The sequence below is a fragment of the Perna viridis genome, chromosome 4 (assembly GCF_037379345.1).
Source record: "Perna viridis isolate PV_CMFRI_1.1 ecotype Kerala chromosome 4, ASM3737934v1, whole genome shotgun sequence".
In the NCBI taxonomy this organism is placed as follows: Eukaryota; Metazoa; Mollusca; class Bivalvia; order Mytilida; family Mytilidae; genus Perna; species Perna viridis.
This window is the reverse complement of record NC_142448.1, coordinates 8,971,854-8,985,243: the sequence shown is the minus strand read 5'-3', so window position 1 is coordinate 8,985,243 and position 13,390 is coordinate 8,971,854. Positions and strand designations below refer to the sequence as shown.

At 31.2% G+C, this 13,390-nt stretch overlaps 1 protein-coding gene across 2 annotated transcripts in view; it reads right to left on the bottom strand.

Moving 5' to 3' along the window:
• Window positions 1-13,390, bottom strand: part of LOC148618746 (uncharacterized) — a 230,942-nt gene that overhangs the window by 49,410 nt on the left and 168,142 nt on the right. For both annotated transcript variants that reach the window (XM_088577926.1, XM_088577925.1), the window contains exons 129-131: window positions 7,199-7,442; window positions 6,062-6,179; window positions 2,897-3,075 (exon numbers count right to left, since the gene is read on the bottom strand). In XM_088577926.1, the coding sequence (XP_088434052.1) occupies window positions 2,897-3,075; window positions 6,062-6,179; window positions 7,199-7,442 (541 nt within the window). The remainder of the gene's footprint in view (window positions 1-2,896; window positions 3,076-6,061; window positions 6,180-7,198; window positions 7,443-13,390) is intronic.

The following is a 13,390-nucleotide window of genomic DNA, read 5'->3' as shown; positions in this document are numbered from 1 at the left end:
CATTGCACATTTTATGAGAATGACCCATATTGCACAAATTTCAAATTAAATTTTCAAAACCAGACCAAAAAAAACAAGAGGCTCCATGGAGCCTGAATCGCTTACCTGGTTAAAGTTTGTCTTCCAAGGGCAATAAATTTAACAAGGAGTTAACAATTTTGAATGAAAAAGACCTTGATAGGACTTATCATAAGGATCATTTCAGCAATTGAAAGTTTCTCTCTGTCTATTATAGTTTTCAAGATATTGGCAGAAAACTAAAATTTAAAAAAATGTCATTTTTCATCTTTCATAGGCAATAACTCTTACAAGGAGTTGCCTGACAAGTTTGATCCCTTTAGACTTTTGAAGGCCTTATAATAAGAATCATTTCAACAATCGAAAGAGTTTGGCTTAACCTAACGGTTTTGGAAATATAAGCGATAAACTACTGTCTGACCTCTATATTCTATTTTTAGTAACAATGACCATGTTTTTCAATGGATCAAAAATCCCTACATCAGTTCTATGCAGGATACCCCATGAAACATTCATACCAAGTTTAGATCCGGTCGGTTGAGTAGTGTCAAAGAAAAAGATTTTTGAAAGAAATAACATTGAAAATAGCGAAACAAACATCGAAAAAGGGCAACAACTCTAACATGTCTAAACAGATTATAGCAAAAATTTGACCAGAGATAGCTGTCATCATGCTTAACACTTCTACCCAGTCAGAATTTAGCTAAACCTAACAGTTTGAGATATATGTGAAAAACTACAGTCTGACCCCTATGTTCTATTTTTAGTAACTGCTGCCATGTTTTTCGACGAATCAAAAATCCCCACATCAGTTTTATGCAGAATACACAAAGGAACATTCATATCAAGTTCAGTTTCAATTAGTCCAGTAGTTTCAAAGGAGAAAAGTTTTGTATAATTGTTAACAATGAAGACGACGATGGAGGCCAAGTGATGGCAACAGCTCACATGACCTTTGGGCAGGTGAGCTAAAAATTTGATTTTTCAGGTGTGGCCCTCAGACCCCAAATAACTAGAATACTGTAAGAGATTTCTGAAATCTGACTGAAAATACGAGACAGGCTTTGATGAGGAATCCAATAATAAAATTTTTGATAAAGGGCCAAAAATAAAACAAGAAGCTCCAAGGAGCCTGAATTGTTCACTTGGTTAAATTCTGCCTTTCTTGGCAATACATTTAACAAGGAGTTGTCCAACAAATATGACTCAAGAGGACTTTGGTAGGACTGATCATAAGGATCATTTCAGCAACTGAAAGTTCTTTCTATCTATCATAGTTTTAAAGATATTGGCTGAAAACTGTGAAAAAAAAGGTCATTTTTACCTTTTAAGGGCATTAACTCTTACAAGGAGTTGTCTGATAACATTGATTCCTGGAGACTTTTGTAGGCCTTATAAAAAGGACCATTTCAAAATTTGAAAGAATTTGGCTAAACCATACAGTATTGGAAATATATGCAAATAAAGAGCTGTGCTTTAAGCGCATGATACGTCCATTGCTCTTTTCACTTTTCCTTACATTTTTAATGAATTTATATGATCAACCAGAAATACTGTGAGCCCTGTCAAATACCCTCCCTTCCAACCCCCCCCCCAAAAAAAAAAAAGAAAAAAAAAAGAAAATGCACAAAAATTTGGTACTAATCATAACAAATGGTCTGTTTTCAACAATTTTTCAACGAATAAAATTTCCGTCTTTTCTTTAAGAGTAAAACTTCATAACATGGAATTGTAAAATTTGACATTTATACATATCGGAATGGAGCTTATTTCAATAGATATGAACAATTTGCCAAAGTTTCATAAAAGTTTGTGAAAATGTTTTTGAGTAATTGTCCTAAGTGTGGATGATGGAAGGACAGACAGATGGACAACGGCATACCATAATACATCCCTTCTTTGACAGGCATATAAAAAATTGAATTTTTTGTACGTTCCCCAACTTTAACCCCCTTTAACTTTAAAACAGTCCAAAACACACAAAATCTGCTGATACATTTCTTTACCAGAATTCAATAAGAAATGCAATAAAAAAGAATAATTAAAATCAGAAAAAAAAACACAAGCAATCTATACATGGGTTTTAATAAAGTACCTATTTTTACCCTTAGGAACCTTCCTTCAGTGGTTAGTACAATCATATCAAAATTTCAGAACAATTGGTCAACCACAACTAGTTATCGCACGGAAACAAATAGCCCTCAGATGATGACTGCCTATGACATTACACGGCCACAACTTTTTTGCGGTCATATAAAAATAAATCTGTAGTATGTGCCAGTCATAAGGATAAAAGCAGTTAAGATGTGATCAATTTGGTGATTATTTGATGTGTCAGAGGGACACAATGCCTGAAGTTGGTAATTAGCAAGTTGTGAATGCTAAATGGTACGCCAAATATAGACTTAACATATTTCTTAAAAACTCAAGCCATCTTTATACTAACACATTAAAAATCAGCTCATTATATACTAGAATATAGGAAAGATTCCCTGAAAATGTCTCTTACATAATTGATTGCTTGTAGAAAAACATCCTAAAGCAGGCATTGCCTGCATTATATAATGTCAGAACATCTTATCAATTGAACAGACCCTACATGCATAGTTTGACCTCAATGTTTTAGCACACAGAAGCAACAGCTTGCAATAAGGCATGTCACCACACTCTGATACATTAGCCAACCATTTGTCATTATGGTACGTGCATAGAGCAGTGACTACAAATTCTTAGACTTGACTTTAACCTACAAAGGATAAAACCAATTGAAAAATATTTCCAACTACTGGTAAGCTCACTGAGGAAGTGTACAAATTTGAGTGGTAACACCACAATACTATCTCACAAATCAGAGTAAGAGATAATAGCAGCAACTTACCACTGGAGGTGTAGTATCTATAACAACACCATCTGTCTCAAAAGCTGCCACAAATCCAGCCTTATTGACTGCCCCAACCCTCATGCTGTATGTACCACCCTGATGTAAAGTAAGACCTGTCTGTGTATAAAGTTGGATTGTAACATCACTTCCAAGGTTCTGCCATTCTCCATGAACAACTGAAAAATTTAATATCAGAGTCCACAAAGTAGAATTTGCTGCAGCTAAACAAAGCATCTGAGTTTCTCAAATTTCTCATAAATTATTACCAATTTAAAATGAAGATCAGAATTGATATAGCAGTCCCAAGAGCCTAAAGATTTGTCCAGCCTGTTATCATCTGCAACTATCTATTACACTAATTACACTAGAAATTTATGGTTGCAATGAAAAAGCTTTGACATTTTTTCAATCATATTTACAAAACAGGAGTCAGATTGTTCAAATTGGGTGTACTTTATCTGATGAATTACCAATCAATTATGGTGTTCCTCAAGGATCCTTTCTTGGGCCATTGTTATTCATTATTTATCTAAATGACCTTCCACTATATCTTAAAAACTGTAACTATGATTTTTATGCTGATGACTCCGTTAAAAATAATGATGTACAACCAAAAGTTCAGGAAGACTTGAATGCATTACAAAATTGGTGTTGTAGAAATAAAATGTTTATCAATTGTAGTAAATCAAAATGTATGGCTATTGGGACTAAACAAAAGATTTTATCAAAAAATAGTTCCCCTGAGTTACTGATTAAATCTTAAGTACTAAAGAACTCAGAATTTGAAAAACTATTAGGAGTCCAAATTGATCAGACACTGAGCTGGCCAAAACAAGTAAACATTGTATGCTCAAATATTTCAAGTAGACTTTATCTTCTGTCTAGGATTAAAAAGTATCTAAACTTAGAAACAAGGAAACTGTTTTACTCAGGATATATTAATCCACTAATTGAATATTGTAGTTCTATTTGGGGCAATTGTACAAAAGAAAATTTACAACATGTACTTAGACTACAAAAGAGGGCTGCTAGGCTTGTACTTGATGCAGAATTCCCCATCTAAACCCCTCTTTAATTCTTTGGGTTGGCTAACTGTTGAGAATAGAATTATATATCACAAGTGCCTACTGATTTTCAAATGTTTAAATGGGTTAGCTCTATCTTATTTAGCTGATAAAATAAAATTTGCTTCTGATGTAAATCCATACCATTCTAGAAATGCCATAAACAATGCTCTTTTTATTCCTAAACCTTAGACAGAACTATTCAGACATACTTTTGTTTACTCTGGTCCATCGCATTGGAATACTCTCACATGAAATAGGAAGTGTAAAAAAAATAAGTCTCTTTAAGCAAAAATTAAATATCTTCCTAATGGAGCAACAAGAAAAATAATAATTCAACTGTATTTACATGTATTATGTAAAAATGATGACTTCGTTGGCATGCATTTATGTATTATTTAGTAGTACTCATTTTGTGGCATTGAAATTAACCTTGTATTTTTGTTTTTGTGTGAGGGCCTCAGGGAAGATTAGTTGTAAACTGTGTAACCCTCTTGAAATAAAGTATTATTATTATTACACTGCCACAGGAAAATAGTTCTATTGTCATAGCCTGTTAAACTTTATTATACCCCAAACTGTAAGTAGGGATTATATAGTGATAAGGGTGTTTTTCCCTCTGTCTTGTACACCTATTTAAGATTTTGATCCAAATCAATATGGAGGTCAAAAGGTGCATGTTATTAACCAACTACCCAAAATATGTCAGAATATGTCAAAAACTGACCAACTGATATGAATTCACACCGGGCATCAATATGGGGCAAATACGAAAAAGAAGGCCAATATGGATCAAACCAGGGCCAAAATGGCATCAGAACTTCCGGTCGTTTGAAACAAACATTTCCAATTAGATATTCTCACTTCATTATCCTGCTGGATTATTTATGCATATGTACCTTAACATGTATATAATTTACCAAACAAATAAGAAACTTAGAATAGGGTAAGAAAACTTTATTTTGATTTGGCATATCATTCAAGTATAATCACAAGCTCTAAGGAGCTTCAGACCAAATATGAAAACATTCATTATGTAACATAAACAAAACAAACTATATTCAAAGGACGTGCACATAGAAAACAAAAAAAAGGAATCCAACATAATTATGATATGCAAACCAATAATTTATTACACCTGGCAAGCCTATTGTAATGTCTAAAACAAAAGAGCATAATATATCTTCAATTGCACATTTGTATATCTAAAATGTGTTTAATTGTATTATTTCAGGAACTCTGATCACCAGGACTATAAGTAGCAGAAACACACAAAAATCTTCCATTTTATACACAAGGATACTTAAGACTGATTAATGCAAATTAACCTACATATTCTTGCTAAAACATGAAAACAACTGTTCTACAAATCATCTAGTTGAGTTGGTTAATAAAATTGTCAATAAATATCATGTAATTTCATATTGGCCCTGTTATAGGTTTCAGTTGATCATATTGGCCTCGACCAATAGGACAGACCTCAAACCTATAACAGGGCTAATATGAAATTACATATTTATTAACATATATTACAAAAATGGAAGAGTGGGTGCATCAAGTTAGTTAGCATTGCTGAGTTTTTTCAATTTACTCTCCATATGATTAACATTTCCACTCCCAGCTGGTATTTAAACTGTATATTTTTAAACTTTTAAATATGTTTTTATAATTTTTTATTGTGACCAATTTCTTATAGATAAGCCAATTAAAACTGATAACCAAACAATTACAGTTAACCAATGGTAATAGATGATTTTTTCCATTTAGAATTTTTCTTTTTTACAGCTCTGCTAAGCTATGAAATTTTCATATTGAACAACTAACTGAAAATATAGTTATATCAAAAGACTTTGGTAAATTGGTCCTGATTAGAGATTTCTTCTAATAGTGTAATAAATACATTTGTTTTCATATGCATGTAGCAGTTCATTCTTTTAAGGCAAAGACTTGTCACATTAGTGCTAAAATACTCAGTGGTATAAAGTTGTAAGAGGATAGTATTAATCACACAGGAAATATATACTTTTGACATATAACAGAGCTTGAGACATCAATATCTAATCAATAACTGAACAGGATAAGAGTATAATATGTATACCTGGTAGAAGTTGTGACCTCACACCTTCATGATGTTGGTAGATCTGCATTTTGTAATGATCTAAACCTGATTCTTCATCAATGAATTCAAAGTTACTGGACAAAGTTGTCACATCAGACTATAAAGAAAGTAATACTGGAATAGTTCAAGGGTTACATAAACATAAAAGTACAATGTATATGTTCCTGTAATTAGCATTCAAATATTTAAGTTGGAGTAAGTTAAGAAGTTAGCTCATCTACAAACTAGAGACTCTAAAGAGCTAGCTTGATAAGCAACATCCTTTTTTTTTTTTAAAGTGGTCATATTTTTTCTTGAATAACAAATCCAAAGGCTCATACCTAAGGAACAATCAAATCAATTTTCATTGAGTTCTATCCAGTAGTTTCTGAATAGAACATTTTTGAAAGTAATTACATTAAAATAGCAAAAAAGATACTGTAAAAGATCAAAAACTCCAATATGGCTTAACAGATTTACATGAAAATTTGACCACAGATAGATCTCATCATGCTGAATACTTAAACCATATCAGTACTTTGCTAAACTAAACAGTCTTGGAGATACATGCAAGAAACTTCAGTTTGACCCCTATATTCTATATTTAGTAACATAATTTTTGACAGACCAACCTCATTTCTAAGCAGAATACCCTAATAAACATGTATACTAAGATTGCTTCTAATTAGTCCTGTAGTTTCAGAAGAAAAGAGTTATGAAAAATGCCAACAACTACAATGGATGCGAAATGATGGCAAAAACATGGCCCTTTGGGCCTGGTGAGCTAAAAAGAACTCAATTCAAGTTCCATGCCTAGCTGTGCTTTAGCATTATCAAAATTGTAATTAGCATTCATGAAAAATTCTAAGCAGAGCAGTAAACAGGAATACAGAAAGGAAGACATGGTAAATTGATATCACCATTTCAAAGACATACACCAAATATATAAATTTTGTTCAGCAGAGGCTGATCAATCTATTAAGAAAGTGTGAATGGAAGGAGAGAATGTACAAGGTGACTGTAGCAAACTTTATTTACAAAATGTCTTGTTACATAACAATATTATAAAAATCTTTTTCAAGAACGTGATTTCTACCATAAAATTTTCATTATGTTCTATTATTCACAAGTTATTACCTGAAAAGTTATATCCTGGTGAAGGAATGGACCATCCCCAAGACTAACCAAGACAGGAGGGGTCAGATCAATAACAAATCCAGTCGTTTCATTCTGTATAGTGTTCATTGCAGCATTGGTAGTCTTTAAATTAACCTTTACTTGGTCTTTGTGCTTCAGATGAAAATTAACCCATTCTACATAATTGGTTTCATTAGAGAACGTCACCCAGTCCCTGAACACTTCATAGTCACCTGTATTATTTCTGCAATATTCAATATTAAACAGAAATACTGTGAAACCTTATTTGTAGAGTTAAGGCTTTAATCTTTCAAACAAACTTTAAAATTCATAATTTCAAAAAAACAAATAATAAGCATTAGTTTTATTCACTGTATAATTAAAATTTTCCCAAAGTATACAACAGTTAGTACATTATAAGTAAGACAAACATTTTTTTTACTTCCTGAGAACAAGCTTTAAACTTGTCAAAGATCATGATGTTTTTGTCATTACTGATAAACACTTATTACATATATTTTGCCTGTTGCATATGGATGCTGTTAATCTAAACTTGATTGATGGACACCTTGTTATTAATTTACAAAGATACAAAATTGTGTTAAAGTGATGTTAATGCAACTGCATTTCAAATAGGATTGGCTTAACACAAGTGGTTCATATTAAACTGACCTAATCAGAAAAATTAATATAAAATCTTTTAGTCCATGGGCGGGGAGGGTCCTCCGTGCACCCCCCCACTCATCAACTTCATGGTGATTTTTAGGTACCATTATACCATTACCCAATCAATTTGTCGCCAAGGAATATTCTCAGATTCTTTTTCAGTATAAGCCTATATTTTTACACCACTGGGTCAAAAAGCCAAGATTTTTGTGACTCAATTGTTTGAGCGTCTTAGCCTTCCTAGGATAGCATGTGTGAACAAACTAAACAAATGCAGGTATCATTGTATAGCCCAATGTATCAACTTCACAATGATACCAAGAAAGTTGCGGTAATACTTAGGGTTTTGTGGTAAAATAAAAAATATGTACCCCTACCCCACCAAAAAACCGTTTAAATTGACATATTTTTCAATGTCAAAACCCTTAGAATATTTATGCTTCAGTAAAAAATGACTTATTTGTTATTTTCTGTTAAGTATTATCACAATTTATACTTCTGGGGTTCTTTTGATGATTTTTGGCAATTTTCATTGCCTGAATTTATCAAAAAATGGGGAAAATAGGATTTTCGATTTTCAGTCAAAAGTCAAATAAATTCAACTTTACAAGTTACTGCTCCACTAAACTGTCTCAAATTTGGCATCATTCAATAGATAATTTAATTTTCTACATAAATGATCTACGACAGACTAATTTTCGGGAAAGGATTTAAAAAAAATGTGGTATCAAACAGAATTCTCATTCACAGCATACTGACATTGTAGAACTCATATTTTAGGCATTCATTATTAAGATAATGATGTACCTAAAATATGTGATCAATTCAGGCGCTTAGACTTTTCTTTTGAGGTGACATTACTATAAGATCAGAAAAAGAGGAATTTTCAGAATTTTAGAATTTTCTACTATATCATCTGCAATTGTCTTTTTTTCAGAATACTGTAGTTTAAACAAGCTTTTGTGTGATACGGTTTATTCATATAATGTCTTAGCTTCAAAATTAGCCCAAGTCATAAATATTTGAAGTTTTCCAAGTCAAGTTAGGTGTGAAATTGCCACCCCTACCCTTGATAAAAAATGCCTCAAAATGAACCCAAATGTTAATTTTTGACATATTAACGATATACAATAGACATGTTGGGTACTCTTGTTTTAAATGTCGATGTATTCAACATATCTTCTCATTTCATGCACATATTTTTCACTTTTAATGTGACAATAAGGAGTTTTTCATAAGAAGGGGAATTTTCGGAATTTCATATTTTCTTCAATTTCACCTATAATTGTAAATTTCTTTAAAATACCATACTTCAAACAAGCTTCTGTATATTCAAATACAATTATATAGTGTCTTAGCTTTCAAAAGAGCCATAGTAATAAATATTTAACTTTTACAAGCCCAAATAGGTGGAAAATTTTCATCCCAACCCTTGATAAAAAATGCCTTAACATGAACTAAAATGTTAATTTTGGCATATAATCAGTGTAAAATAGACATGTGTTCTAGTACTATAATTATTGATGTATTCAACATACCTACTCATTTCAGGCTCATATTTTTCAGTTTTGATGTGACAATAATGAGTTATTCATAAAAAAAAAAGGTAATTTTCGGATTTCATATTTTCTTCCATTTCAATGGTAATTGGCATTTTGTTTGCAAGTACCCTACTTCAAACAAACTTTTGCATATACAAACACATCTTTGAAGCATCTAAGCTTTCTAATGAGCCAAGGCATCACATATTTAAACTTATTCCAAGCCATAAAGGCGAAAGAATGGTACCCCATACTCAATAAAATTTCCATGATAAACCCAGAATTTGTATGTGGTAGATCTGCATTTTTCAAATGGTGTTGGATATATGTATGCCTATCATTCATCGTAGTTGCTTCTTTGAAACCTTATATGTATAAAAATAATGATGGCAAACAAAATCAAATTATGTAAAAACTGCGACATTTTAAACAAATATTATACAATTTACCTGCTAAAATGTGTGATAATCTGTTTTATTCTTAAATTTCTCTTTTTTGTAATATTTTGTCGTCTTTGGGACAATAAAAGCATAATTTTGCTTGACAATGTGATTGATACAAGAAGATCTCCATATATGCCAGACAGACATTGTGCACAGTTTGTGTATGCTATAAACGATCAATTCCTTTCACATTCGGGCAGATTTTAGTGGGTAGGGGTACCATTCTTTCGCCTAAATGGCCTGGAATAAGTTTAACTGTGCATTGCCTCGGCTAATTAGAAAGGTAAGATGCTACATAAATGTGTTTGAATATACAAAAGCTTGTTTGAAGTAAGGCACTTGAAAAACATTGCCCATTACAGGTGAAATGGAAGAAAATATTAAAATCCGAAAATTCCCAATTTTATGAAAACCTCATTATTGTCAGCTTGAAACTGAAAATAACTTGCTGCCTGAATTGAGAAGATATGTTGAATACATCGATAATCAAAACAACAAAAGTAACCAACATGTTTTTTCACATCGATTATGTACTAAAAATTAACATTTTGGTTCATATTTACGTATTCCTTTCATGGGTGGGGTGGCAATTTTTCATTTAATTGGACTTGGAAAAGTTCAAATATTTATTACTTGGGCTCATTACAAAGCTAAGACAATATATAGTTGTATTTAAATATACAAAAGCTTGTTTGAAGTACGGTATTTGAAAGAAACGGCCAACTATAGGTGAAAATGAAGACAATATGAAATTCTGAAAATCCCCCTTCGTATGAAAAACTCATTATTGCCACATTAAAACTGAAAAATATGTGCCTAAAATGAGCAGATATGTTGAACACATCAATAATAAAAGCAACAGTACCCAACACGTCTATTGTTTACCATTTATATATATAAATTATGAACATTTGGGTTCATGTTGTGGTATTTTTGTTCATGGGAAGGGTGGTAATTTTTCACCTAACTGAACTTTGAAAAAGTTAAATATTTATTACTTGGGCTAATTTTGAAGCTAAGATAATATTTTAATGTACTGTATTACGCAAAAGCTTGATAAAACTACGGTATTTTGAAGAAAGGGACATAACCGGTGATATAGAAGAAATTCTGAAATTCTGAAAATTCCCCTTTTTATGAATTTATAGTAATTATTACCCCAAAAAGAAAATCTTGACGCCATAATTAATCAGATATATTAAAAACATCATATTCTTTTTTTTTTTTTTTTTTATAATTTTTTATTTTTTTCCAAAATTTTCAACATACAATATACATACAATACATTACACAATTATACATCATAATCATCTTTTAACACAATATGTATATATAAATGTTCAAAAATTGGTGTTTTTCAATTTACAGAAAAAGAATGAGCTACAGAAAGATAAAAAAGGAACTAGGGATAGCATATAGAAAAGATTTAGAAAAGAAGAGAAAAAAAAAAAAAAAATTAAATGAATAAGTTGTTGTCCTGTTTACAATATTGACACAATTATGTTAAAACATTTTGGAATTGTTGCCATTTCTTGTTAAATAGTTCAACTCTTTTGTTTTTTACAGATAACATTTTTCCTATTTTATACATGTATTTAAGTTTTTCTTTCAGAGCAGTTAAAGATAACATTTGTTTAAAACAGCGTGTGTTATAAATATATTGTTTGATATTTAAAATTATAATATTATATGGTTCTCCCTTGGAAGTATATGATGTGTTTCCAAAAATGAAATTTAACTTAGTTAATGGTATGCTTATGCCATGTATCAAAAACCAATTATCAATTTCACTAATAACATTTTGTACAAACTCACAATTCCAAAATAAATGCTCAATAGTTTCTGGTTCTACATTGCAGAATGTACAAGCAGAATCATTGATAACATTTATTTTAAATAAAAATTTGTTTGTGGCTATTATACGATGGTTTATTCTGTATTGTAACCATTGCAATTTCGTATTATTTGTGACTGTAAATGGTAGCACAAAAATCTTTTTCCAATTCAAAGAATCGTTGTCAAGTACTTCAGTCCACTTAAGTTGTCCTTTTGGAGTAGAATCATTTTGGTTTAGTACTTTATACATATCTCTTGAGCCCTTTTTGCTTCTTAAAATAGTTTGCAAAAAAGATGGAATAAATGGACGCTGTAATTTACAGTTTCCTACATAGAAAGCTTTAGCAGCATGTTTTACTGCCGACATTATACTATTATACTTCATAAAATTAATATTGATTCCATATTTGTGTTGTAACTGTTCCAAAGAAAGATATGATCCATCATCATTTATTAAATCATTTATATAATGAACACCATTGACAAACCAGTCTTTGTAAAAAACAGTTTCACCACCAATCTTAATTAATTTATTATACCAAACTGGATTGGCAAGAAAGAACTCCCAATCTACATGTTTTTCTTTCTCCAAGACCATTGCCCAGGAATTTAGAACATCTTTCCAAAATTTATTTTTTAAGTTTTTTTGAACATTTTGTACATATCCATCCCCACAATTAAACAGTTTTTCAGAATCTAAAGATGTCATAAAGATACTTAGCCACTTTGAATTATTTTGAAAAGCTCGTCTTATCCAAGTAGTTTTTAAAGCTGTAATGAATGAAAACAGATTAATCATTTTAAGACCCCCATCTTGATACTCTTTTTGCAACACATCTTTCTTTACTCTACTGATAGGAGAATTCCATATGAATGTAAAAATCATGTCATTAATTTTTTTGATAATATCGCTGCTTGGGTTAGGTAATGAAATAATAAGATGATTTAACACAGGCAACATAAGTGTTTTTACAACTGTTATTTTACCAATGACTGTAAGGTTTCTTTTTGACCATTGATTTATTAAGTTTTTAATTTGTACAAGTCTTTCGTCATAGTTTAGTTTAATCATTCTATCTAGATCAACATCAAAATTCAGACCAAGGAGCTTAAATGATGTTTCACCCCAAGTAAGATTCTTGTTTTTGCACAAGATATCTTCACAATATCTTTTACTTCCAATCCAAATTACTTGGGTTTTGGAGAAATTAATATTCAAACCTGAGATTCCAGCAAACCAATCTAATTCTAACAATGATTCTTGTAAAGATTTTTCAGTTCCGTCTAAAATTAATGAAGTGTCATCTGCGAATTGTGACAGTTTATGTTCAATTTGTGTAATGTGAAGTCCATTAATGTTTTTATTACCTCTAATTTTTATTGCCAGAATTTCAGCGCATAAAATGAAAAGATAGGGAGACAGTGGATCACCTTGTCAACAACCCCGCTCTATATTAAAAAAATCTGATAAGTGTCCCCCCTGTATTACTGCTGACTTAATATTACAATAAAATACTTTGACCCAATTTATGATACTGTCCCCAAAATTGAAAAATTTCATAACAGTCTGTAAAAAATCCCAGGAAATAGAATCAAAGGCCTTCTCAAAATCTATTAATAACAAAAGCCCTGGAATTTCATGTTCTTTTGTATATTTCATAATATCGTATATAAGTCTCAAGTTTTCTCCAATGTATCTCCCACTT